This window comes from Mangifera indica, chromosome 13 (genome assembly GCF_011075055.1).
Source record: "Mangifera indica cultivar Alphonso chromosome 13, CATAS_Mindica_2.1, whole genome shotgun sequence".
Classification (NCBI taxonomy): Eukaryota; Viridiplantae; Streptophyta; class Magnoliopsida; order Sapindales; family Anacardiaceae; genus Mangifera; species Mangifera indica.
Genome location: NC_058149.1, coordinates 10,695,485 through 10,723,476, shown reverse-complemented (window position 1 = coordinate 10,723,476; position 27,992 = coordinate 10,695,485). Strand labels below are relative to the sequence as shown.

The window sequence follows — 27,992 nt, the reverse complement described above, 5'->3', positions numbered from 1 at the left end:
ATGAAGGAAATAAGCTCCTCATTGTATAAAGATTTTGCTATAAAATAATCCTTTAACCAAGGGGTCAGTATCCAGACGGTATACAGTAGCAACTGCGGATTTCTGCCATTTGACGATATACTAGTAATGTTAAAAGTTACACTTTCACATGTCGGGGTGAAACTTATCAGCATTATTGTCTAACTCTCAATCTAATGTAAATGAAGCACCATGTGCTCAGAACCAAAGGATAAATACACTTACAACTCCACATAAAACAAGCTGTTGCCTTGACCTTTTCTCTCTTTAAATCTTGTTCATTGGAACTTAAATGTAAAACAGCTAAAGCTAAACCTGCCACAGAATTTACCGTGAAAAAATTTTAAGCACTCTTCTATGAAATTGTTGAGAAAAAAAAAAAAAAAGATAATGTAATTGATTTCTTAGACCATTTCATGTTTTCAGCACAGCATACAATAAAGGAAAAGAATAGTGACAATGGCCAGACAGATGGTGGTTGATTTCCTTATAATGAGATATTAATGCAACCATTACTAGAGAAAGTTAGGTTTACCATAAAATAGAAGGCAACCACTGAGGATTATAACCTAAAATGAACAATTTAATATGAGAAACTAGCAAAGGTCAACCTTCAGATAGTAGTCAAAAAAGACTGGGTTGAGCTAACATGAACAAACAGAATTATGCACAATTAGCCAACCTGAGATTTCTAAAAACTGGAGAATCTTAGGCCACTGAGCTCCTAGCATCCACACTTGAGACTGGGTTTCATCAAGGCTGAGAAATACCATATGTGCAGACTTCCAACATGCAGCCAACCTAAATTTCATAATGAGATAAGAATATATATGAGCCAAACCCTTCGGAGAAAAATGTATTCCTCACAATTGCCTTGTAAAACTGCAACTATGAAATTCACATAATATTGTAAATTATTTTCAATGGTTAATTTCTGTCTGGTCAACCAACAAGAGCAAATAGTATAGAATGAAAGCCATTGTCACAAAGTTAGAAGTGAAGCATGTACCTGCTAATTTGGTGATGGAAAAGAAGTGAAAGCAGAAGCAGGATCAATATGTCAAAAAGTGTACAAAGACCAAGCCTCCAAACATTTGAATCAGTTACATGACATGTGATCTAACTGCATCTAAAGCATATACTTCATGGAATAGTTGGAACCCATGTTTACTACTTTGTTTCGCTAAGGCTAGACAAGAAGTCTAAAATTTTAGAACCTTTTGCTAAGTCAATAAGTGAACCTCCACTGTTACCAGCAACACCAACAGTACCGTTATCTCTTGTTTGATTATTGGACCCACTACTAGGCGCAGACAGATTTATCTTCCTTTCAGTTTCAATCTTTGCCGCAAATGCTAGAGTCGACATGAGTGCCCTCTGAGATGAGCTTGGACTTCCTTTTGAGGGCCCAAGTGCTAGATCTGAAGAGTGGCCTGCAGCAAGTAAGGAAGCCAGAGGCCTCCATGAAATTGCAGTAGACTGTTGATGTTCACTAGGGGTATTTTGACTCTCTTCAAGCAATCTATTGATACCCTTATCTGAACTGGAAGGCAAACTAGCTTTTCTGTCACTAATTGGTACCCTTTTCTTCAGCATCTCATTTGAATTTTCAATTGCACTTGACATAGTTTGGGATGTCTGATTCCCAACCTTGACATTATTTTCTCCACTGTGAGATGAGCCAACTTGTTTCTTTAAATTGAAATTGTTTAATAGTGATGATCTTACACCATTTTCCCCATTCAAAAGCAAGCCAGTTAATTTTTTACTACTGGAATCTGCCACTGGAGTGTTGCTAAATGAAAGAAAATTTACACCCTTTGGTCCAGCTGCAGGTGGTGTTTTATTTGGAGTTTCATTCATATTTTGAACAGTGCTCACAGCAGTTTGTTCAGTCTGATTCCCAACTTTGTCACTGACATTCCTCTTTGGAGATGAGCTCCTTGGTTTAAGTTTACTCGATTCTAGCACTGATGATTTCCCAAAGAAGAGACAACTGACACCTTTGGGTGCCACTGCAGGTAGTTGCACAGCCACTGCTACATCCTGTTCTGTTTTTTTGCTTGGAGAAACTTTTCTATAGTTGGATGAAGAATCAGCATGCTGATGGGAGATTGCATCAATGTTTGCTTGATTTTGGGAATTGGAGTTATGAAACAGGGATGGAAGCTTCAGTTCATGTTTGGAAGCACTTGAGGTCGGAAGGCCGCCTTCCGTGTCAGGCACCTAAAGCATATATAGTCAAATAAATAGTCAACTCAGCTAACCTGGACAAACCTTAAAGCCCAATAAGTTGAGGAAATCATGTTACAAGTATATTAAAAAAAGACAGCAGCACACAACAAGTAACATCTTAGAAAAGGAAGAATGTACCTCATGTGAAAACATACAATCACCACCTCTATTGCAAAACCCTTTAGCCACAAAGTTGTTACAGGGATACTTAGAGAGCTGATGATCAAATGGACAGTCATCCCCTTTCATGCAAGTGCTACGTGCAAAATGACAGCAGGGCTGCACACCAGAATGCACAGGAGAGAATTAAGCTTTACAAAGCCTGGCCTGGCATATCCATGTAAAATACAATACAAGAAAATCCTAGGTAACATTCTTTTAATGAGGAAGTGGTGGTCAATAGAGATTCAGTCTACACATTACAGATTGATAGAAAAGTGAGCACAGATGTAAGCAATGGACACAATCAACAAATCAATATATCATAGTAAATTTGAGCTCCACAGCCTCTGGTAGGTTACAGAAGTAACTAGTGGAAAAAATCTTCAGAAAAGATTGCATTACTAAAATATCATGAGTAATGTATATGGTTAAATAAACATACCTTGGACTTTGTCAAAGGTTCTGTATCATGTGAAAATTTGCACTTGTCAGCCTGTGAAAGCCAGAAAAAATAAATGTTAATAATTAGCAGAGATGTAAGGAAAGAAAACTGAAAGAGACCAGATCATATGATTGCAACCAAATATGTATATCCTGAAAACTCATTTTTACAAAAAATCATAAGGAACAAAATAATGGTTTTTTCCCCTTCCCTCTTTAATTCCTTCAATTCAACCATTTCTTTCTCCACTAACCAAATAGTGTGTAATAGGCCAGACTACATCATAATTTCTTAAAAGCAAAATCAGTTCCACTGTTACTCCTTTTATCTTTTTAGCAGTTTATTGAAGTCAGTATTTCGAATGCAAACAGTGGTTACCTGAAAACACACACAAACACTACAATAATATGATGTATTGACTAAGTTGATGCAATTCATTCACATCAGGTTTATGCTATTAGATACATGTCCAACAACAATATTTAAGTCTTTGCAAACCCTCTTACATGTAACAATACCCAAAAAAATGAGAGATAGATGAGCCAAGCAAACAATAGAACATATAATAGCATGTTAAAATTATTAGGAAATGAACCAACATTTATATTTAATTCTAGCTTTCAGTCTCAGAAAAGTGTAACAATTGATCATGGTAAACAACATAAAATGATCAATAAATACTAATTCAATACATTTTTCTACATGCAGAAAAACATACATGTGATGCAAAATAATCAAATGACTATATAAATATCACAAAAATAATGGAAATATGTAATTGGTACCACCTCCTGGCATCTTCCCATAAGGTAATGACGGCAATATGTTACAGTTTTTGGTTTCAGAACTGGACGCAGTTTCAACCTTTTAATGCCAAGTTGTCGATTCTTTTCTGCTCGCTTTTTTCGCTCTTTTTGCTGCAAAAAAGGATCCGATGAATAAACTAGTTATATACATTAAAGTACATAAAGAGTATATACTAAGAAAAAGAACGTGGTGACTTTTTGACAGATAGCACATATTAATTTTTCAGATGACTATGAAGAAATTGACAATAAATTTTTAAGAGTCTTGCATTCGAATCGGAAATTGATAAGCTGCATATAAAAAATCCATTCAAACATCCAAATGAATGAATACATAGTAAAGTACACCTTTTTCTTTGCTTTCCTTTCCTTTGTGGGAGCACTTCGCTTTTTCCTATTGGAGACACCGGAATCCAGCTACAAGAAGTGCACAACAAATCACACTAGTTAAAAGTAGACTGAATCATCAAATAAAATTTAATCATTGTTATATAATTAAAAACCTCCTTTCTTTCAGGCTCTCTCCAATCATTCCAACAAAACCATAGAGAAAGAATATTACATATGCACACATGAGAGAGAGGAGAGATACTCATGATACATAGTTTCTTCAAGAACAATATTTTGCCTAATTAGTGAAGTCACCAAAACTTATTATACTCAAGTCACCAATACTTCTTCATATTATAATTATTACAACATAACAAAATTTCGAATAAGGAGGCATAATATATGAAGGAAGAAAAGCTCATAAAAGTGCAACAAAAGGAAGCATATCAATAGATGTATCTATACTGTTACACATACACTGTCATGGCAAACCACAAAATTACATTGTAGATTGTGCACTAAAAGAAGTTGAAAAAAAAATACCTTCTCTTCAGATGTAATTCCTTGCTTCTCAGTTGCACTTAACTCTAAGACTTCTCCATGCATTGATAGATTTTTAAGATGTATTGCTGGGCAAGCAAGACTCCCCTCATCTCCACTAGATTTCCTTTTATTTGATCCAACAACTGGCACAGAATTATATTTGTCTCCATCTGTATCCATCTTTAAGGTTTCATGCACAAAGTTTGTGGATTCACATTGTTTATCATTTCTGACACTTTCCTTGATATCCATTGCTCTACCAATATTGTTATGATTCACAGTAAAAGCAGCAGGATCAGAAAATTGTTCATTAACTCGGTTTCGTGCATCACAAGAGAACTTTCTTTTATCAATTACATCTTCAGAAACTTGCTTCCCATCTTTCTCCTCCTCCGACAATATAGCACTATCAGAAAGCATATCAGTTGATACTTCATCAACCTCAAAGCCACCAGAAACTTCTCCCTCCTCAAACTCGACATCTTTGGCCACATGATTATAGGAATCCATTGCACCATCAGTATTTACTAATTTCTTCAGTACCATCTCTTTTGGCTGCATTTCAGGCTCTACTTCCAAGGCATTAGTCCTCAATAAAGAATATTTATCGTCACTATCATCACTCGGTTTTGGAAGTTGACAATCCATACTTCTATTGACAAATGAATCAACTGGTACAGAAATCTTTAGATTAAATTGAGCTTCTTTCTCAATTTTCTCATGAACAATTTGTTCAAAGTCAACACATTGTTTTGGGTCGTTCATCAAGACAGCCTCATCACTCTGGTTCTCACAGAAAGATGCTGCTGAGACACTACCACTATTCTCTTGAACAAGTTCTCCATTTCCTTCTACAATATGCTCAAATTCATCCATCAGCATTTGTTGCCGATCAAATCCCAAGTCTTGGGAACCAGTGCCATCAGCAATATCATTAGTCATCGAGTCCTTTTTCAAAAAATTATCGTTTTCTTCCATCCCTAACATATGATCTATCTCATCAATTACCATAAGTGTGTCACCAAACCCTTTGTTTTCAAATCCAACAGCTTCAAAGCTTTTGTCAACAACTGCTTCTTCTGTAGCCCCACAATTCTCAGGCACTGTACAATCAGAACCGAACAATTTGCCTAGCGCACACATCTCTTCATTAGAAAGGAAACAAATATCCAGAACGACATAATTGAAATTAAAAGCACAAGATACAGACAGAAACATTATTATTGTAAATTTAACTTCAGACTTTACTAACATAAAAATCCTGATGGTAAAATAAAATCAATTTCATAAAGTAGAATTAAATTTCTAATAGATTAAGGAAATGTTGATAATTATTTACCTGGTATTGGCTCCTGGGGAGCTGAAACTTGAGAGTGAACATAGCAGTGCGATAGGATTCGAATCAACGAGCGATAAGTTTCACTCTTCAGATGACGATGACGTTGGCTAGAGAAACAGAATGACGCTCCAAATTGTGATTTCTCCATTTGACACTAATAATCTCGGATCATAGAACCCTACTCTCGTAAGGGTTTTTGAAGTCTCTTTAATTAAGCACCTGGCCTTTTAAGAGAATTTTAGCATTCAAGTAGCCCAGACAACTAAACGACGTCGTGTAGATTGACCTTATCTTGCTAGCACAAAAAGCGGTAACCAGAATAAATAGTCAAAATCATGAAACCAATAAGGACCGTTCGCAGCAAGACAGGGGTAAAATAATAAAATAACCAGTCGCATAAAAATTTCAAGACGAACCAATTTTGAAACCGTAAAGACTAAATTGTCCTAAAATCTTTAAAAAATGTCGATCGAGTGTCATTCCGTCAACAAAACCCTAAAGCCCAGCAGAATGTTGAAATTTGTTTAGTGGCAAACAAAGCATAAACCGCAGAAAGTAGCGCTCTGAGCAATTAGTTTCTGAGATTTTGAGGAAAAATGGCGGTGAAGATCCGATTAGAAAGATGCGGATGCAGGAATAGACCATTTTATCGGGTCACGGTTGCTGATAGCAGATCCCCCAGAGATGGCAAGCATCTCGAAGTGTTAGGCTTTTATAATCCCTTGCTAGGTCCTTCTCTAACTTTTTTGTGTCGATTTCTCGTATCAGTTATTTCAATGAAGACAAATTTTACTGTTATTTGAGACCAATATCATAAGCAATAACTCAACTTCATTGAGACTAATATTCTCGTGGTATTTTCATTATTTACCTTCTTCTTAAGTTTCAGTCAAGAAATGGACTAGTATTTTTATGCTATATGCTGACTCTGTTCCATTGTTTATTCTTTTAGGTCAAGATGATGGCAAAAGAGTGGGTCTTAAATTTGATAGAGTGGAGTAAGTCACTTTGTTTGAAAAAGGGAAACTACTGAATTATTAATTTCTCTTAATCATTTGTACATTACATATTTCATTTGGGTATGCTAATTTTAGGTTAGCAATGACTTGGAACTCAGTATTTTTTATTTATGATAGTACCAAGTTTAATTGTTTTTCTATGCATTAGGCTATATTATGTTTGAGATATTAAATTAACTTATCTGCTTCAATGTTGTTTATTGAATAGTTGAACAATTGAGAGGTGTACTGATTGTTATATGACTAGAAATACAGTTTTTGCCTACTAAAATTTATAAATTGATTTTCCTTGTCAAAACCCTTTTATTTCTAATCCAAACTCTGAGGTGCTCATATGATCTCCTTGAAAGGGTTTTTTAGCCATAGGTGGGTCTTTAATTCTGTTCAAACTATTTTGTTCATTCAGCTTCTCACAAGCTGAGAGGCTGAAAATTTCAGATCACTTGCTGCTTTGAACTTTTGACTTTCTTTTGAGAATTGTCAGAGCCTGAATCCCAGTGTTTTGATTATTATTTCTTTTTTCTTTTTTTGGATCATATGAAATAATTTATTTTTAGGGAACAACAAATATGTAAGTTTGATTCTGTTGTGGTATAATTATCTCAGAACATCTTGCAGTAAGATAACAATGGTTCATTTAACAGAAGTGTCTAGTTTAAATTACTTGGTCTATAATCTAGTGTAAACTGTGGCTCCTTCATAGCTGTATTCATGGAAATTTAAGGGGTTTGAGGAAGTTAACTGATTCCTATTGTTGATTCAGGTAGCTATCTGTTTTTTTTTTTTTTTTTTTGGTTAGCTATACGAGAATTAAGAGGACTTATTAATTTCTTAGCTCAGCTCAAACCCAAAATGAATATGAAATTAACAAGTTGTTATCAATTTATGTTTGTGTTTCATAAACTTTTTTATGACCTTCTGTACACCATGTTATAAATAAATGGGACATCTTCATTTTATTGAATTTTATCTTTTGCAGGTATTGGTTGTCAGTTGGTGCTCAGCCTTCAGATCCTGTGCAACGCATTCTTTTCAGGGCAGGGTTACTGCCCCCACGACCTATGGTCGTAATGGGGCGCAAAGGTGGACCTCGTCATGCACGTCCTATTGATCCTATGATGGGCTCATCTTGAATTCTGAGAAGCCAGCCATTGACCAATCGTAAAGTGATGCATATAATGGTGCAAAGGGGTAACTTCCGCATGAAACATTTTAGTTCTGCAGCTATATTTGGTGGAAAAAAGAAAGCAGTGGTTCCATAAAAATCGACATGTGCTCTGATTTTCTCAAAAATTTACTTCCAAGAATAACTACTGTCTTCTCTGTAGACATGCAAGCTTGTGTAGAGATTTCCTTTATCCCACATAGCAATAGTAAGTGTTATTCAGTGGGTGATTTGATTATGAACATTTTCTAGGTTGAGGACTTGGTCTGCTTCACTGCTAACCTGTATTTGAGTATTTCTGTTTGTGTGCACTTCAAAGTTCTTGGCGGTTGTCAAAGTTAGTGGCTTTCATTTATGCAGCAACACTCATCAGTCTTTCTGTTGAATTACAGGTTATTTTCTTAGTAAATAACTGGACTTGCAGAACATTGTGCTTGCATATTATTTGTGAGCCCATTTTGATTAATCATGTTTAATATCAAAGGACTTTATGTGATTCTGAGAGACTATATAGAGAAGATAGACGGTTTTACAGACTATGATAGACTATGTAGAGCAATTCTTAGTAGTAGTCTATGCTAAGTTCGGATGAAAAGATTATTACTCTGGTTGATTGATAATACTTTCTAACATATATTAAAAAAGAGATTGGGTAATTTCACAATGAATTGTGGTTGATACAGTTTATGATTCTAGAGTATGATTATAAGAATAATTGATCATTTGGTATAACTCATTTAATCTAAGGTAGCATAATAGGATTAACTTTTTATTATTGGATTATTGCATTTAATGATCTTATTATATTTTTAATAAAACTATGTATACCTATTTTAGATACACAACTATTTACATATTTATATGTGTCATTTTGTGGTTGGGTGATTTTAAATTCAGGGTAAAACTACATTCAATCATGTGATGACACGTATAAGTGTATACGCATTTGTCTATCTAAAGTGGATATGTATAGTATAACTCTAACATTTTTAATCCAAGTACTAAAGTATTAGGCATATTGCAAATAATCAAATTTTTAGATTTTTTTGTCCAATAGTCATAATGAGATTATGATTATAATTATTCATAATTTAATAATTATAAGTTGTACTAAACTTACAAAAATTGATTAGCTTATAATCAGTCATTCTTATATCATGATCTTATGGATTAGTAAAACTGATAGAGTATTAGAACTTTCATGAAGAAAACATAAGTTTGAGTTTCTGTCATATATGTGAAACTCTGACTTTTATCTAATCGTGCATAAACAATCATGTTAAAGTCAAGTTAAAGATTAAGGCCACATTAATGCACATATCAATTAACAAGTAGATCAAGTGGTGCATGAATAATCATGATTCATGTTAAAGTCAAATCGAAGATTAGGGTCACGTCAAGTGAACATCTTGTGCATAGGGTTTCAAGTGTTCATACTTCCTACATGGAAATTGTTCAAAGCATTGGACTTTTCACTCCTATAATATACAAAGTTTTGTACAACCATGTATGATATATACACGACATGAGTGAAAAGTCAACAGTTAAAGAGTCTGATCAAAGTTGACTTTGTTTAAGAAAAAAGATTTTAGAGTTAGTCAAGATTGTACATAAAAAATTAACACTCATGCATCTTCATATTTCAAGAGAAAAAAGTCATTTTCAACTATTTGCTTTGAACCCACTACTATTTCATCCTTCCCAACACTTGAAACTTACAAACACAAGTCATTTTGAGCTGCAAAATGTTAAAGAACACTCTTTATAAAACTATACATTCTTCCTCTTTACAAAGTCTTTGATCTCTTTTTAAATACTTCATTTTTATCTTCGAGGGAATTGTTTTGTGCTTAAACTTTCAGTAACAAGCCTTTGTAAGAGACTTATATTTCACAATTATGTATTTAAATCAACTTAGGGAAAATCTCGTATAACTATTACAGGGCAAAATCTCGAATAACCTTGTAAAGAGGATATTATTTACGAGTTAAATTTTAAGTCAATTGTTTAAAAAAGTAGACATACGAGATTTCAGTAAAAAAAAACTCTAAACTATTATAAATTTTAAGTATTTTCATCTCTCTTAACCTTGTGTTTATACTTGTTCAATCGTTTTATATTACTTATTCATATGTTAGTCAAATTGGGGAAATGTTATTAAGTAAAATGTTTGACTTTATTATATCATCTTATTATTTAATCTCAAGTTAATCGATCTAAATTTTTCATATGAAAAATATCGTGCTAATTAACCTATGAATCTTTCCTAAGCAAAATTTTTTATTTAACCAAACTAACTAACCTTGAGATTAGTGATAAAAATGTTAAAAATGCCAACAAGCAAAAGTTTTCAAGGTAGATCTAGTAATAATTAATACTTGAGAAATATTTTCAAAGATAATTTTGAAGGATTCACTAAACCCTGTGAACAACTATTTATAATTAATTCCAAAAATAAAATCAACTGTTAATTTAAAAAAAAAATTATAGTAAAATAAAAACAAAGAAAAAAATAAAATATTTAAAATTAAGTGTAATTTATTGTTATTATTAAATTTATAAATAATATTAATTTTATTATAATATTTAAATAAAATAATATAAATACTTAAAATTACTTGTATATTTGTATGGATGAATAAATAAATAATTTTTTTAATTTAAAAAATGGGAATATGTTATAAAAATAGCTATTTGAGGAATATTTTATAAGCAAATTTTAAAACAAATAATCTCATTTACTAATTACATTTGCTTTAATATATATATATATATATATATATATTGTAATGAGGAATCTCATTTGATCTAAATTGTTATATTGGACCAAACTAAATATATCGAACAAGATAAATTATAAGTTTAGTAATCGATTTCATAACTATTAAATTAAATAATTCAAAAGTTTGATATTGATATATTGAAATGGAGATCGGAACTCATACTCTTTTTTACATAGAGTCTCATTTTTTGTCCATTGAGGGTTATATTTGATAATATTTGTGTTGCACTATTTTGTTAAAAATAATACTATATATACAATATTATGTACAAATAATAATGTATTATTATGTAACTGAATAATTAAAAATTAAAGATAAAATAACGTTCAATGCATCATAATATAATCTTGTTTATGCATAAAAATTGTATAAATAATTTTGCCGTTTTGTTAAACCTAAATGATATTGTTTCCATGGAAGAACATTTCATTATTATCTTCTTTATTTAAGGAAAGGCCAAAGGACTATTTCCCACCCAAGGTATGTTTTTTTTCCAAATTCACCCCCCTCCCCCTCCCCCCCCCCGGTAACTTTGAAAATCCAATTTACTTACCCATAGGGTGTTAAAAAAAATGGTTTCAAGGACAAAATCATCATTTTATTTGTAATATTAAAAATAAACTTAAATTTTATTTTATTTTTTTCTTCAAACCCTAAAAATAGTGTCAGAAGATGTACAACCGGAATGAGGGGTCATCGGAGAGGGAGAGTAGGTGCTTGGAGATCACCGATCGTTGTTGAAAAATGGGATCTGAAGGTTTGAAAATCTTAGGGGGAAAATGCAATTTTTGAAAACTTGGGGTGAGAGAAAATTGTTAGTTTTTAGGGTTTGGGGAAAAAATGATATGACTAATAGACTCAGTTAATTTTAACAATTTATGGGTGAATAAATTAGATTTTCAAAATTAACAGGGGAGAATTTGAAAAAAAAAAAAGCATACCTTGGGTGGGAAATAGTTAGGGGTGTGCACGGTTCGATTTACAATATTTTTCAACCCAAATTGAAAAAAACGGTTTGAAAAAATTTTAAATCAAATCAAATCAAACCAAACTGAAAATATACGGTTTGGTGCGGTTCGGTTTACGGTTCAAACTGAATAAAAGTATTCACTTTCAATTTTTCAAATTCAAGAAAAAATAAATGAATGATAACTGTGGTTCGGTTTGGTGTCGGATATGTTTTATTTTTAAGAAATAGATTACTGCATTATTTTATATATATATATATATATATATATATATATATATATATATATATATATATATATACACATACGGTTTACGGTTTGGTTTGGTTTAAAAACTGTTCAAACCGTAAACTGTTTTTAAAAAATTTTTCAATCAAAACCAAACCGTTTTATAATCCAAACCAAACCATTTTATAATTTTTAAATGATTCGATCCGATTTTATGATTTGAACCAAATTATGTACACCCTTATAAATAGTCCTTTAGCCTTAAGGAAATTTACTTCTCACCGCAGGCTTGTATGGTATGTTAGGTGGTCGTACTTGTACAAGTAAATATATACGTATTTAACTCGTGTATGATTCAAATTTTGGGAAAAAGGAATTTAAATTAAATTAATGAATAATAAAAGCCTAGTAGAGAGAGGTTTTTAGGGCGAGGGAGAGGATTTAAGCGAGGCGAGGGTTGATTTGTTTTTGACGCCTCTGATAACCTTTTCCCTTCCTTCCTGAATCTGCCTAGGGTTTTAGCTTCGACTCCATTATTTAATCAGAAAAACCTCTTGAACAATGAGCACCGACAAGGATAACTTCAACATGGCCGATCTTAACGCCTGTAATCTCCCGCCCCACCCTCAGCCCTAATCTATTTTGTTTCTTCTTCCAATTTTTTCTTTTTTATGTCTTTTACTCACGATTTTTGCCTCTTTCTGTAGCTCTTAACGAAGAGGATCGAGCTGGTCTCGTCAGTGTACTCAAGGTCCGTCACTTGCTTACTTTATAACCTTGTGTATTTCGTATTTTATTTCGGTTTCTTTTTGTGTTTGGTTGTTTAATTTAGTTTGTTATTGTGCAGGATAAGCTTCAGACGCTAGCTGGCCAGCACTCTGATGTTCTCGAGAGCTTGACTCCTAAAGTCAGGAAGCGTGTTGAGGTTCTCAGGGAGATCCAGGCACGTCCTATTGTTGTTTAATTGGATTTCTAATTAATACTTTATTCGGCCTGTTTATTCAAATTTTTATGGTTTATATAATGTGATGGTTGTGTTATTGATATGGGTTTTGTGGGAGGATGCATTGTTTGTTAATATTCCGTGTTTATTATATGATATGGCATAGAGCATCTATTGACGGATGTGTTTGACATCGTTGGTTGTAATGCTACACCAATTTCAGTTCGATGTTGATGTTTGCTTTTGTAGGTACTCTCAAGGGCTTTTAAGACCATTAGAGATTGTGATTAATCTATTTAATTTGTGATGAATATTTTCCAGCTCAGTGAAAGTTCTACTTTCTTTTTTCTTTTTTTTGTTTGGTTGTATGTCTTTTTGGTTTGTTCCTTTATGAGGAGACATGTTAAAGTTCAACACTGTTTGGAATATTGATATTGGAGATTCACCATATTTTCATGATTTTACAGAGTCAGCATGATGAATTAGAGGCAAAATTTTTTGAGGAGAGAGCAGCACTTGAAGCCAAATATCAGAAACAGTACCAGCCTTTATATGCCAAGGTATCATACTATTGATATTAACAAATCTGTCTAGATTATGTGTGTGTTGAGGTGAATAGCGCTGTTAAAAATTAATAACATCCTAGCCCATGTAAATCTGGGATAGTTCCTTCCAAAGTGAATAAATTGACAATTTGGAAAACAGACAAGGTACAAGCAAGTAATGTTTCTTTTGGTTGTTAAACTGCCATTCTTTCAGAGTTACACCGTGTAAGACCCTGGTATGTTTTTTTCAGTTTTATCCTCTGTAAACACATCTGTAGGTTAGCCTAGTTGTTCTTGATGTTAGGTGTTTGATAATGGAAGTGCATTAATTGATCCCATGGGAGGGCATTGCTGGTGCCAGTGGGTGGTTGTGTTTATTTTTTGTCCTGAATATGCTGAATAATTATAATTTCCACCTTCTGATTTTTTAAACCAAATATCTGCAGCGTTTTGATATCGTGAATGGTGTTGTTGAAGCTGAGGGTGCTTCAAATGAAGCTGCAAGGGACCAAGAAGAGGATAAGGCTGCTGAAGGTATTCTCTGAACATGGCCCGGAGACTTATTGTTTATTATGTCAACATTCTTTTGGCTTTATGTTGAATGTGGTACACTTGTGCAGAGAAAGGAGTACCTGATTTCTGGCTCACTGCAATGAAAAATAATGAAGTGCTAGCCGAGGAGGTTAGTTATTTTATTGCAAATATATATTACTAGTGGTACTACCAAATTCCTAAATGTTTTGGTCTCAATCTCTTTTTTCCTTGGAATTAGATAACTGAGCGTGATGAAGGAGCTCTCAAGTATCTTAAAGACATTAAGTGGCATAGGATAGAGGAACCTAAAGGATTCAAGCTTGAATTTTACTTTGATACCAATCCTTTTTTCAAGAATGCTGTGTTGACGAAGACTTATCACATGATTGATGAAGATGAACCTATTCTTGAGAAAGCTATTGGGTAATCCTAGCTTTTGAGAAACTTATACTGAGAATGTTTATCTTTAGTTTCTTATTCAGTAGTTGAATAATTTAGAAGTTTGTGCAGAGTTGTGTCTGCCTTTCACTGTAACTAATATATGGGTTTTGGTGCTTTGTAGGACTGAGATTGAGTGGCATCCAGGAAAATGCTTGACACAGAAGCTCCTTAAGAAGAAGCCTAAGAAGGGATCAAAGAATGCTAAGCCTATCACTAAAACTGAAGATTGTGAAAGTTTCTTCAATTTTTTTAATCCACCTCAAGTCCCTGAAGATGATGAAGACATAGATGAAGATACTGTATGATTAACATGATTTCATTTCTACAGATATTTATGATATTTGATTTTATTGTTTTGTGTTTTACATTTTTCCCATTTTTCTTGTGCAGGCTGAGGAGCTTCAAAATCAAATGGAACAAGACTATGATATTGGGTGTGTAATCTGTTCAAAACTTATGTAACCATTAAGATACTTCTTAGTTTGCAATGTTCGGTTTCAGCTACATATAGTATTCCGTAATTCCAGTTTCAATGACTTCAATATCATTGCAACTTTTATCAATGATGTGGTGGTTTGAAGGACTGAATTTACTTGTTTCTGGATTCCAAATTCTTGTGAAACTTATACTACTTGAATTCAAGTTCTACTGGAAGTTGGTTTTATGCTGAAATTATGACCCTTCATAACTGATTGACTGATAATTTCTGACTGTCATTCTATAGGTCAACCATTAGAGACAAGATTATCCCCCATGCCGTTTCATGGTTTACAGGCGAGGCTATTCAAGGGGATGAACTAGAGATAGAAGATGATGATGAAGAAGATGAGGATATTGATGAGGATGATGATGAGGGAGAGGAAGATGATGAGGAAGACGAAGATGAAGACGAAGAAGATAATCTCCTGGCCAAGACGAAAAAGAAGGTATGGTAATGTATTATCTTGTGTTGGCTCTATACGTATCATTATTTTATGCCTGATTCTGTGAATTTTAAAATGAGATCAATTGCTAACCCTTTTTTTAATTTAACTTGGCTTGAAATGTCACTCTGCAGCCGTCAGCTGGAAACAAGGTATTATAACAAATTTAATTGCTTGATATGATTCACCCTCCAATCCTCCATATATAATATGTTGTTTTCATGATAAGAAACTTGAAATTGCCAATCTTGATTTGTCTTGTCTTTCTGTTATTGTAGAAGGGTGGAAAACTACAAAGTGGAGATGGTCAGCAGGGTGAAAGACCTCCAGAATGCAAGCAGCAGTAGAAGTTGAATGGTGAGGAGCCAGTATATCTTGTGTGGGTAGAGTTGTGATAGTATTTACAATTTATTTAGGTTTTTTTTCCTTTTGGAAATGTTTGATGAGGGAGGGAGGGAGGGAGGGAGGGGGAAAGAGGGGTTTGCAGTTTTGGGTGGGTTCTTTATAATTGCATTGATTTAATGTTGTATTATGGATGATGGATTTGTAAGATCCTTCTTTCCTATCTTTTTCTTGGTTTGATGGCTTGAGAGAGGGTTTGTTTCCCGATGTATGTTGGATTTCTTTTCTTTATGTGAATGTTTCAGCAACTTAATTTATCTACTTAATGCTAGTTATTTTTATTTATCATTCATTTACAGCCTTTTTTAGGCACATATATCCCAGTTGGGCTTGGTGAGTTAATTTTTCCTAATTTCTTAATGCTAACCTTCCTTGCTATTGTCAATTGTTTATGGGTTTATAAAGTTAAAAAAATGAAGAGGATTCCTTATGAATCAACTAGCAAGAAGATGAATTTGAACCTGCTACTAGCCACAATTGCATTATACACACATTCATTATATTTCTTCATACTTTTTAAGTTTCATCTTATTATAAAATCATGAATTTCTTTCATTTTTTATTCTTCAATTCAAACCTTTAACTGTAAATTAAGTTATTCAAGTTTACATTTTTAAGATTTTTAATTTGGTATTGTCTTAATTATCTCTGGGATTTTGATCTCAAGTTGCAATAGATTATGTTGATGGGTTTGTTTTTAGCACAAGTTGTAATATTGTATTATTGTATTATATAATATTTTGTTTGGTTTTTCGATAAATGATAAACCGATTGATTAATTTTTCATTTTTTGAGATGAATGATATGTGAATTTTTGGATTTGTTTTCTAATAAATGGTACTTGTAAAAAGGTAAGAAAGATTGTAGTTTGCAATTGTTTGATATTGCTATAGTTGATTGGTATTTTTGGCATTTTTATTATCTTTATGTGTATGATATTTTATGGATTTGTTACCTGTTGGTTGGTAGATATTGACATTCATTTATAAAATTCTTTAGTTGAATATTTTCAAGTTTTGTGTTAAATATTCCATAGATTGCGAAAGAGGAAGTTGTATTTGGAAAAAAGTGAGAGTTAATTGTAAGGTTAGTAAACCATTAATATTTCTACTTAAGAAAGTCGATTTTTTATATGATGTTTGTTATGGGCATCATAAATAGGGGTGGATACAAATCGAGTCGAGTTTGAATAGAGTTTAGCTTGTCTTTGGCTTGTTTTCGTTTAGGCCCGGTTCAGGCTTGTTGAAACAAATGTTCGTGTTTGGTTTGTTTTATAATTTGAGCATGTGTTCGATTCTTATCTAATTGGGGTTTGTATGTATTGGTTTGGGTTTGCTCGGCTTGGGTTTGGACTCGAATTCTAAGTTTGTGTCAAATTATGAATTATTTTTAAATTTAATAGATAATATATATATATATAAAGAATATTATTACTCTAAAATACATATTACATCTCATTAGTTTAGATTTTTTCTTAATATTTGATTGGAAAGATATAAATATAAAATAAGCATTGGAAGAGTTAATTTCCACATACAGAATCATTCTTTTTATCTGGCTATGTTAACTACCACAATAGAAATTGATGTTAATTTTTCTTTCTTTCTTCCTTCCTTGATAGCAGTACCTGCAACCATCTTATATTTTATTTATCAGCCTTCTTTTTCTATTTATTGCCATCCTTTAATATTAATTCAAAGAAGCCATAAATTGATCTTATCCTCTTTGAAAAGTTAAAATAAACTCTCAAGGAAATCTATATATTCTGAACTGGAGATAATTTTCACCCAACAAGAAGTTGACGGCGGTTGGATCTCAAACAGGCTAGGTTGTTGACCTGATTAGAAAGACAAGGCAATATCCAATGGTAGGGAAAAATTACTACATTTTTGCTTCTAAAGCCTACAAAATTGGCAAGATGTACAGAGAATCAACAACAAAACAAACTACTTAGGGCCGAATGATTCCAATATTTAAAAATTCTCTTAGTAATCTATCTTTTATTCTCTTATTTGGTTTGTCAGTAATAAAATATTACAGTAACTTTTATTATAAATGCTAATATGATAGGTAATATAGGTGACATTATTACCTTCACTTTAGGTATATAAAGATTACTAAAATACTCTTGATTTTATTAAAATTATATTATTATTTATTAATTTTTTGAGACAAAAATAAGTTTATTTTTAATTAATATGACAAATAATATAAAAAATATTTAAAAATAATTATATTTAAGGGCATTTAAGTAAAATAATTTACTAGTATTCTTTTATTACCTTTAACCAAACACAACAATTATTTATACCTACCAAAATTTATCAAACATAGTAATCATTTATACCTAGTAATCTTCTAACTAATGTATATTTAAAGTAATATTTCTATTTTGGTAATAAAATATTACCCAAACCAACGCTCCCTTATTGTCATAATTATTTTACGGGATATAATAAAGAACAGAAATTTGAATAAAATATTACCCAAACCATTGCCCAAACCAAACACTTCCTTATTATCATAATTATTTTATGGGATATTATAAAGAACAAACATCTAAATAAAGAAACTGTAATGTTTATGAATACTTATACAAAGGAACCTTTTGTATAGGTGCCATTATAAGTTGTCAAGGAAACTCAACTGTAAAATATTGGAGTAGATGTAAACCTTTGAAACATAACATCATTAACTTGACTAATAATTTCATTCATACAAAAGTACTCTCCAACACTTAATATTTCCGCGTATTTTCTAATTCAACATTAATCTAAGAACAATAAGTTTCGGATCTGAACATAATGTTTCACTAAAATTATAGTTTAGAAAAGTTAACTCACTTGATGAACGAGACTGAGCAACCTTGCTCTTGGAATGGAGAACCACCAGAGAAATGATAGAGAAGAAAGGCCAAAAGCTGTTGTGTAGTGGAGAAAATAGAGTACAAAGATAAATCTTGTTACGACTGTTGAATGGCATTGTGGTCGTAGTGGTTGAACGGTGTTTGAATTGTGAGTGAATAGAGGAGTCGGAGAGAGTCTAAAAACGATGATCACACTTCTTGACAAATGGCAAGAAGAAAAGCAAAAGATGTTAGGTTTTTTTTTTTTGGTTTAGTTTAGTCAATTGCTCCCAAATGGTGAAGTTTTTTCATGCAGCAATAGAAGCCCAACAAGCTTATGATTTAATTAAGCAAGCCTATCTTGGCTCGTCGAGTCGAGTATTACCTTATTCAGGTTGAGCTTGTGTTCGCTTTCTGATTTTGCTTAGGCTCATGTTTGTATTCGTACTCGTTTATAACAGACTCATTTCAGACTTGTTCAAGCTAAACTTGTTTTAACCCTGAAAAAACTTACTTCAAATCCAACCTTAATCATAAAGAGGTAGCTATGCGATCATTAGGACAAATCTTAAGAATGAGAATAATGTTTGTTACGGTGGATAAAATCTATAGGTTTAAGAAGATTATGGTCAATTTTGTTAAAAAATACAAATTAAAAAATATTTTATATAAGCTTACTGGTAAAAAAAACAAAAAAAAAAAATCATTAAATGCATTAAGAGATTTACTTGATGAGTGTTTCATACTATTGTCGAAGGTAATGTTATAATTTAGAGCTCTATAATCTAGACATGGTTACACATAAGATATATTTTAACAATCGATTTAAGTTTTTTAAAGTTGATGGAGGTGTTTTATAGGAGTATCTCAGGTTCACATTTGTCCAATAATTTGTGTGAAGCTTTCATTTTTAAAAAGGAAATATACCGGAATGCTATTTAGCATTGTAGCCAAATATGACAATAGCCAAATATATATTGGCTTTTGGCGTGGAAGATAAGGAGAAAACTAACTCTTGGACGTGATTCTTGGGTAGATTAGGGAATCCACTGGTTATGTGTCAAATTTGACAATTACTTTATATCCTAGTATAATGGTTGAGATTGCAATTGTTTTCCTAATTGCTAACCATGGTTGTTGCTGCCATCATTTAACTATGAATATGAGAGTTAAATACATACAAAGAAAGACAACAAAAACTTTATACTAGAAGATGACCAACTAAGGTTAACAAATTGTTTAATTTTTTAGGCACGATGAGACTGATTTTTTATGTGAATCTTGATATAGTTATTTACTTACTAAATATTAGATTCTAGAGATGGACTAGGAGGTCGCATTTCACCAATCTGAATGTATAATTTTACCCCTAAAAAAATGATATTGCTTTATAAAATAATTAGTCTTTTTTCATTAGTGAAGATAACTAATGGTATAATCACATCATACATATAACTAATAATTAAACAAATATAACATAAAAAATAACAAGAAGGCCAAAACAATTATTCCCATCAAATTTTTCATATTTTTACCTGTTACTTTTTGAAAAATTTAAATATCTACTCATCTGTTAAATTTTATTATTATTATCACAGATAAAATTATCATTTTAAAATTTTATTTAGAAAAGAATGGTTTTTTCTCATTTCCCACCTTAATTTTAAAAACTAATAGTTTTTTTCTAACTTAATTTTAAAAAGTTACTTTTTCACCCTTACCATTTAGGATTCCTAAGGTTTTCATATTTTAGGGTTAACAACCACCCCTCAAAACTCAAAACATTGTTCTTACACACCCAAAAGTTTATTCCCTCTTTTCAACAGCCATTTTCTTTGGCAATTCACTCTAGTGTGTCGTTAACCACTCCAACGATACCTCATCTCCCTCTCTGGTGGTTTTTCGATGCAAAAATCATCAAAAATCAAGCCAAAATGATCGGATTTGTCATGACTGATTAATGCGTTGGCCGACACATAGATCATTATGCCAATATGTGAGATTCACACAGATCGGTCGCAACAAATCTGATCATTTTAACTAGATTTTTGGTGGTTTCTGTGCTGGGAAACCACCAGGGAGGGAGAGAAGGTGTTGCCAGAGTGGTTGATAAAACGCTAAAGTGAAACGTCGAGAAGAGCAGTTGTGAGAAAAAGGGAATAAAATTTTGGGGTGTAAGTGCAATGTTTTAAACTTTGAGGGGAGTGGTTGTTAGTAGTAAAATATGGAAACCCTAGATGGTAGGGATGAAAGAGTAACTTTTTAAAATTAAATTAAGGGAAAAATTATTAGTTTTCAAAACTAAAATAGGAAATGAAAATAAATTATTCTTTTTAAATAGAATCTCAAAATAATAATTTTACTTTGATAGTAATAATAAAATTTAACATATGAGTGAGAGTTTGGGAAAATAGTTTATTGGCCTAATTAATTATTAGAAAGGTGCGAACAGACCTAGAGTAGAATCCCACAGTGTGGCCCTAGTCGAACCTTACAATAACGGGTCGCCATGTTACTTTTTAAAAAAAAAAAAAATTTTTAATTTAAAAATTTTAAATTATGTTTTCTAAATCATTTTTCAATTATTAAATCAAGGACAATACTTTTGAATAATTTATTGATAATTTCTTATTTGTGGTAGAAGAATATTATAAATACATTATGAAAAATATTATAATAAACTATAAATAAATTAATTTGACTCTGAATTTGTTTGTTAAATATTTTGATTGACAAAATTAAAATGAAAATAAAATTATAAACAGAGATAATTATAATTTATGAAGTTAAACAGTTTTTGAATAAGATTTGATGAGAAAAAATAAGATTAAAAATAATAAAAGATGAGAGCATAAGATTTGAGAGTGAATAATGAAATTTGTAAAAGGGAATGAGGGTGTTGGGTTTATGTAAGTAAAAAAAAAAAAAATGTAACAACCATTGGCCAGAGGCCAGTAGTTTTGCCTGTGATGGAAGCCGTCCTGCTGTGTGGCAGGATTCTACTACACATGATACAATAGAAGGGGTTTTTCAAACTTGTCAACAACAATGGGTCGAATCAGACCGACCCACGAGCCTACTACATAAGGCTATGGTTTTGTCCGTACAATCCATGAGTTGGGCCCAATCTATTACAGTGGCAGGTCTGGCCTTTCTTTGCTGGACATTTTTCCGGGCCTGCAGCCCGACACAATTAACGCTCTAGCCCGGAGTTTTTGTCATTCCAGTGAACGTGTAGTTGAAAATGGAGGGAATCCAAACCCCAAACTTCAAAACCCTAAAATAATTCACTCTCCAGTCTACGCTCTCTTTTGCCAAGTTTAAACGGACAATAACATCTCTTCTCTATTTAATTTTTCATTTCTGCTCCCTCCTTACTCTCTCAGTAAAGCCCTTTATTGGCTGATTCTTGTTTCTGGTTTTCAATCTCCACACCTTTCTATGGCTAAGCTTCTACGAAACACTTCTTTGCTTAAACGTGCTCTCATAGCGCCCCGGGTAACGTTTTTTTTCCTTTTACTTGCGGAGACTTTTTACTTGGTGTGTTTATGTTGTCTTTCGTCTCTGATATTATTTAAGAAAATAAATTGTTTGTGACGTGAGAAAACAACAATGGCTGCTTGTGACATAAATACATGTCAATGATGAGTCTTTTACCTATGACAAAACATATAATGACTTTTCAGTGTTTCTTATTTATTTATTTTTTAGGACTTGCAGAGACTTAAAGGAGTAATTTTCGGAGTTCCTTCTCAGTTTTGTAACTATTCCTCTAAAGGTGCGAGTTCATCTGTTGCTTGCTTTTCATTTTCTCGTATTTACAGAATCATAATCTTGTTTTTTCATTCAACATTTTATTTTATTATTAAGACAAACGTGGGCTGTATGCATAGTTTGAATACACTGAAAATGGAGATGCATTGTGACGAACTAAATTTTTTACATAAATGATAACTATGCTATGGTCACTTGGTCAGTGCACATGGACAAAAAAAAGTGATCGAGATGGTTTGGGTTGGTAAATTTCATCAGTATTTTGAACTTTGGAATAGACTACAATCTATTTTAAAAGTTTGTGGAATTTATGGTAATAGTGTCGTCAAGAATTTTCTTGCATATAGTGTATTTCAGCCTACGGTTGTGTCAGAGTTTTTTTTGTGGTGTCTGATGCTGGAACTTGAACAGTGGTTGAATAAATAATGTCAGTGCTGTTTTCTGTTTGCATTTAATGAAGGTCCGCCTGTTATTCAAAGACCTAACCCTGAGCATGCTGTCTGGCATAAGTTGGATAAACAATTAGTTAGCTGGTTGTTGTCTTCCATATCTGTGAGCATGTTCAAAGTTATATCCAAATGTCACTATGCTCATGATCTCTGGGTCACCTTAGAAAATGAGTTTCATTAGCGATATAAGATCATACCAGAGTAGATCAAAGAATATTAAGTCACAAAAAAAACAATCAGAACATGCGAACACAGAGTATTAAGTTTGAGGTGATGATAATAAAGGTTCTATCCAATTGAAGGTAAAAGGAAATCCAAGTCAGATGGAAGTGACTCCAGTGAAGTAAATATGTCAAAGAAAGAGCTTGCATTACAGCAAGCTTTGGATCAGATTACTAGCTCATTTGGGAAAGGATCAATTATGTGGCTTGGTCGGTCTGTATATTCCCGACATGTTCCAGTGGTGTCCACGGGTTCTTTTGCATTGGATGTAGCTCTAGGTGCTGGTGGGCTCCCAAAGGTACCTCACAAACTTTTGCTTTATGAACTAGCTGCTCAGTTTATGCAAATGCGATAGGTATCAATAAGCTTTCTTTCTTAAATATGGTATGATATTCTTTAATTCTGTCGTAATTAATTAAATTACAATGTCGGTTGAAGAATACATAACCTGTGTGCTTGTTTTGCTTATCACACCAACTTCCTTGCTAATTCTGTTTTGCACTTATTAGCCGCTAGCCAATGTGTCATGCATCCTTGTTGTAGAAATGAGTTAATTTGAAACCAAAAAAAAAAAAAAAGAAACTATTCCTATCTTATAGTGTATAGACTGGGTGTCGGTTTTCTTATACATTTTATCAAATGCTTGAACTTTGTGACTTAATGTTAAAATTGAGAGACTGAGACAGTCCATTTCATGTTCACTTTGCAATGCATGTTGCTCATTGTGACGACCTCAGATAATGCTTAGCAATATGTATTGGCTGCTTATGCAATCTCTTTATTGATATTTATATTTGCAGGGGCGTGTTGTGGAGATTTATGGTCCAGAGGCTTCTGGAAAAACAACTCTTGCACTACATGTAATTGCTGAGGCACAAAAACAAGGAGGTTGCTTAAATTTAAATTACATCTTGTTGATTTTGTCTGTTCCTATAATAGCTCAAGTATCTCTTTGATTATAAATTTCCAATTATATATGTTGTCAAAGTGGCTTATTGCTGATCCTCCAGTCGGATGGGAATTTGTGTTGGTTAGGTTTTCATGTTATATGGAAGGCTTGCTCTTTGTATCGACTGTTCCATTGTAATAAAAAAAATTTGGTAAAGAACATATCCAATTCTTTTTAGGATGGATTTTAAATGGAATTTTACATACTTAGATATCTGGTTTGTATACTTACATGTTTAACAGTATGTGGGTTCATGGAATAATCATTCAGTGATTTGGGATTGGAAAGAAATGGATATTAGAATGTTTCTGTTTTATATACTTTTGGCTTTGATGTCCCCAAGATTCTGAGAGAATTTTTTCTTGCCATTTTAATGTAGGTAATTGTGTTTTTATTGATGCTGAGCACGCTCTTGATTCATCATTAGCTGAGGCTATTGGAGTAAACACAGAAAATTTGCTTCTTTCACAACCTGACTGTGGCGAACAAGCTCTGAGTCTTGTGGATACCCTGATCCGAAGTGGTTCTGTTGATGTAGTTGTTGTTGACAGTGTAAGCAAGATGTTATATTGGTGCATTTTTTTTTTTTTTTTAAATCATCTAGATTGACTTAATTATTTTTATGGTAGGTGTTGGAATCTGTTTTATATGCCTTAACGAGATTGGCTTTTCTTTTGTTTGCGATTTCACTTAGACTGCATCTTGTGCAATGTGTAGAGTCTTTTTTTTCTATTTTATTTATTTATTTATTTTAAGAGAAATATTTGATTCTTACTCTGCACAGTGATATAAATGGTGTATGTTGTTGTTGAATTATAAGTTCTTTAGATTATATAGTCTAAAATATGCAATTTTAATTATTTGTTTGTCAGCAAATCTGTATTTACTTTTTGCTCTCCTGCGCTGGTTTTCATCCTGTATCTTTGATGACAGGTAGCAGCTTTAGTGCCTAAAGGTGAACTTGATGGTGAGATGGGTGATGCTCACATGGCAATGCAAGCTAGATTGATGAGTCAGGCACTTCGGAAATTGAGCCATTCTTTATCATTATCACAAACCATTTTAATTTTTATAAATCAGGTCTCAACTTTGAATCTTCATTATTGCTTGTTTGTTGTCCTAAAATTTTAAAGCTCTACTTTCTCACTTAGTTAATACTGAATTTCCCAATTCTTGTCAAGTTAGTGAAGATTTATTATTTTATACCCAGTATTTAGGATTTCTTTCATGCTGCTCTTTCTTTCTTTTTCTTTTTTGGTTTCATTGGGAGTATCGACTTAGAGACTAAAAGTGGTGGGGGAGCAAATCCTGATGGCTGTCTGATTGAAAAAAATATGGCTCAAATTTGGAGCTTGCTTTACAGTGTTGAAAGCATCAATCTAAAGCCTCGGGATCCATCCTTAAGAGAGTGAAATAAGGAAGCCCTTAACCTCCCGAAATCTTATAGCAATATTTTTCTTGTTTCTACCTTCTGGTTAGAAACAATTTAAGCCATGTTTTTAGCTTTCATATTACCTTATCGGCAAAATTGTCTTATTATGTGCATCATCATATATATGTAGCCACTTTGGAGTGTTTTTTTTAGGGCCACTGAAATGTGCACTAATACTGCAGAAATCTAAAGTTTGCTTCTCTTATCAAACTAATAAATGATTTGACTTTTTGATGACATGAATGTCAGGTGCGGGCAAAGCTCTCTACTTTTGGAGGCTTTGGTGGGCCCACTGAAGTTACATGTGGTGGGAATGCCTTGAAGTTCTATGCTTCAGTTCGCATAAATATTAAGAGAATAGGGCTTGTCAAGAAGGGTGAAGAGGTAAAAATCTTTATTCCCCTCCCCCACCTCTCTCTCATGCATCCATGAGAAGTGGGTTTACTAAGACACATAATGGGGGCCCAATAGTATCACATAATTCTCTTGAGGAAATCATTCGAATATAAATCAAAAGTAAATCTTGTCTTCTCAATCAAGTACTTGCAAATAAATTTAGCAGCTTAAAGGCCCATCCCAAGAGGGTCTATGCCTGATCCTACAAGGGCAGTGAAACAATTATATGCTGGGACACTTTCTATTGCTGGACAACACCCAGTGTATGTTTGTTGTAACAAATTTCTGGGGGCATTTTCTCGGATTTAGACCTCACTTTTGCCACCCTGCATGTCTGTCAGGCATCAGATCATCCTCATTTAGAATGCTGCCCACATTGAGGGATTTCTCTGCTCTTCATGGGACTAGTAATTAATTGGTCCAGTGTCTTGTTATCAGATCAATCTATATTTACACTTGGTCAAAAATGCTTTCTCAAGTATAGCACAGTTACGCACAAATAAAGGGCAGGTGATTGACCCCAAGGGTTAACAAAACTGGTGGAACATTAGAACTTCCAAGGAGAACACTTGGGTTCGAGTCTTTGCTACATTTATGAAACTTTAACTTACTTGGTGCAATGGTTGTGGGTCCGGTCATTGTGTCCCAAGTTTACTTGTCCAACAAATATGGATAGACTTACCTAATGTAATAGTTGTAAGTTTGATTATTGTATCTCGAGTTTATCCGTCCAACAAATACAGACAACGTCTTCAGTTATCAAAAAAAAAAAAAAGTAGATGATTTAACACATTTATAAGAATAATGCTACACATAAATTGATGGGTTCTTCTTCAAGATTGTCACAACCTTTTTTTAACTTGTTTGATTTCCTCTTATTTTCACTTCTTTAATGGCATCATGTTACACTAAGTTATATGGATAGTTTGTCTCTGTAGTACTGATTATTATAATTTTTCTGGTTAAGGTAGATCTCTTTATGGTTTATGTTCATGGGGTAAAGCATCTGTTTGATATTTTTGCACTTTGCAGACTATTGGAAGTACAGTACAGGCAAAGATTGTTAAGAACAAACTTGCCCCTCCATTTAAAACTGCCCAGTTTGAACTGGAGTTTGGCAAGGGGATATGCCGAGAAGCAGAGATCATCGACTTGGCTCTAAAATATAAATTTGTAACCAAGTCTGGTTCATTCTTTGGTCTTAATGGTCAGAGTTTTCATGGTAAGGATGTCTTTAAAAGGTTTCTGTCTGGGAATGATTCTGTGAGGGAAGAACTCATTACGAAGCTGAAAGAGAAGCTTCTAATTTCTGACAATGAACCAGATGCTGTGGCTACTGATGGACACTCTTCCAAAGATACAGTTACACCTGATGGTATCGATGAGGAAGCAGTAGCTGCAGTTGAAGCATAGGTGTACAAATGTATTAAACATTGATTGAAGCTTGCCTCATTCCATGGGCTAGGCTCATTGTTGTACGGGATCTGCCGCTGCCTCCTGATTTATTAGTTGCATGTGGGAATTGTGAATTTCAGAGGTCAATGAAGAAGAATTTGATCAGACAGTGAAGGCCTTGGGTTCATAGCTGCATGCTATCCCACTTTCGACAAATTTTCAGAGTCATCTTCATTACTAATTGTCAAAGTCAGGAACATTCCTTATGCTACGTAATAGAAATGGAAATTTTCAAGTTATAGAAACAATCTTAATTACTTTTGTATTTTCCTCTGTTGCGGCATGGCCTTCCCACTGCAGCCAACCGCCCCTGGAACTTGAATTCTTGAATTCAATGAATAATCTCCATTGGCGATTCTCACCACGTGCATGTGGACCCATTGGTTTAGAAATTTGTTCAAGAAATGGATCAATGTTTTACAGGAAAATTTTAGTAAATTTCTTCAAGTGGGTCCTCTAGCTTTTCGAACATGGAAAAGTTGATGGTGCGTGTGATCACAATTAAATTGATGCATTGTTTGGGGGATTTTTTTCTCAACTTTTGGAGTTAAAAAAGGCCAGAAACTGGTGATCAAGATTTAGTCTAGAGGTTGAAAAAGGATATATGGCCCACTATCATGAATTCTTCTGACTCACTCTTTAAG

The 27,992-nt window shown here is 33.1% G+C and overlaps 3 protein-coding genes and 1 pseudogene across 10 annotated transcripts; 3 read left to right on the top strand and 1 right to left on the bottom strand.

The window, feature by feature from the left end:
- Positions 1 to 21: 21 nt before the first annotated feature.
- On the bottom strand, positions 22 to 6,111 carry LOC123194881. Of its 5 annotated transcripts, XM_044608369.1 has the most exons (10): positions 5,876 to 6,111; positions 4,537 to 5,666; positions 4,012 to 4,080; positions 3,646 to 3,774; positions 2,858 to 2,908; positions 2,392 to 2,532; positions 1,028 to 2,244; positions 701 to 819; positions 554 to 587; positions 22 to 333 (listed from the first exon to the last, which is right to left on the bottom strand). In XM_044608369.1, exons 1-7 carry the CDS (start codon positions 6,021 to 6,023, stop codon positions 1,189 to 1,191), a joined length of 2,724 nt encoding a protein of 907 aa, XP_044464304.1. In that variant the 5' UTR covers positions 6,024 to 6,111; the 3' UTR covers positions 22 to 333; positions 554 to 587; positions 701 to 819; positions 1,028 to 1,188. The 5 variants fall into 5 exon arrangements, with proteins under 5 accessions (XP_044464304.1, XP_044464302.1, XP_044464301.1 ...); XM_044608367.1 differs by having other exon boundaries at positions 554 to 819; XM_044608366.1 differs by lacking the exon at positions 554 to 587.
- A 231-nt stretch (positions 6,112 to 6,342) lies between these two features.
- LOC123194794 lies at positions 6,343 to 8,485 on the top strand (annotated as a pseudogene).
- A 3,959-nt stretch (positions 8,486 to 12,444) lies between these two features.
- On the top strand, positions 12,445 to 15,879 carry LOC123194793 (nucleosome assembly protein 1;2-like). 2 transcript variants are annotated; one of them, XM_044608215.1, is made up of 12 exons: positions 12,447 to 12,645; positions 12,746 to 12,789; positions 12,886 to 12,981; positions 13,449 to 13,541; positions 13,973 to 14,060; positions 14,147 to 14,208; positions 14,299 to 14,483; positions 14,623 to 14,800; positions 14,892 to 14,935; positions 15,226 to 15,427; positions 15,559 to 15,576; positions 15,703 to 15,879. In XM_044608215.1, the coding sequence occupies exons 1-12, from the start codon at positions 12,600 to 12,602 to the stop codon at positions 15,769 to 15,771; spliced, it is 1,125 nt and encodes a 374-aa protein (XP_044464150.1). In that variant the 5' UTR covers positions 12,447 to 12,599; the 3' UTR covers positions 15,772 to 15,879. The 2 variants fall into 2 exon arrangements, with proteins under 2 accessions (XP_044464151.1, XP_044464150.1); XM_044608216.1 differs by lacking the exon at positions 15,559 to 15,576 and having other exon boundaries at positions 12,445 to 12,645.
- A 6,046-nt stretch (positions 15,880 to 21,925) lies between these two features.
- Positions 21,926 to 27,712, top strand: LOC123194281 (DNA repair protein recA homolog 3, mitochondrial-like). 3 transcript variants are annotated; one of them, XM_044607452.1, is made up of 8 exons: positions 21,926 to 22,169; positions 22,392 to 22,449; positions 23,197 to 23,414; positions 23,917 to 24,004; positions 24,445 to 24,617; positions 24,999 to 25,145; positions 25,747 to 25,881; positions 26,926 to 27,712. In XM_044607452.1, exons 1-8 carry the CDS (start codon positions 22,113 to 22,115, stop codon positions 27,304 to 27,306), a joined length of 1,257 nt encoding a protein of 418 aa, XP_044463387.1. In that variant the 5' UTR covers positions 21,926 to 22,112; the 3' UTR covers positions 27,307 to 27,712. The 3 variants fall into 3 exon arrangements, with proteins under 3 accessions (XP_044463387.1, XP_044463385.1, XP_044463388.1); XM_044607450.1 differs by having other exon boundaries at positions 22,383 to 22,449; XM_044607453.1 differs by lacking the exon at positions 25,747 to 25,881 and having other exon boundaries at positions 22,383 to 22,449.
- The last annotated feature ends 280 nt before the right edge of the window (positions 27,713 to 27,992 follow it).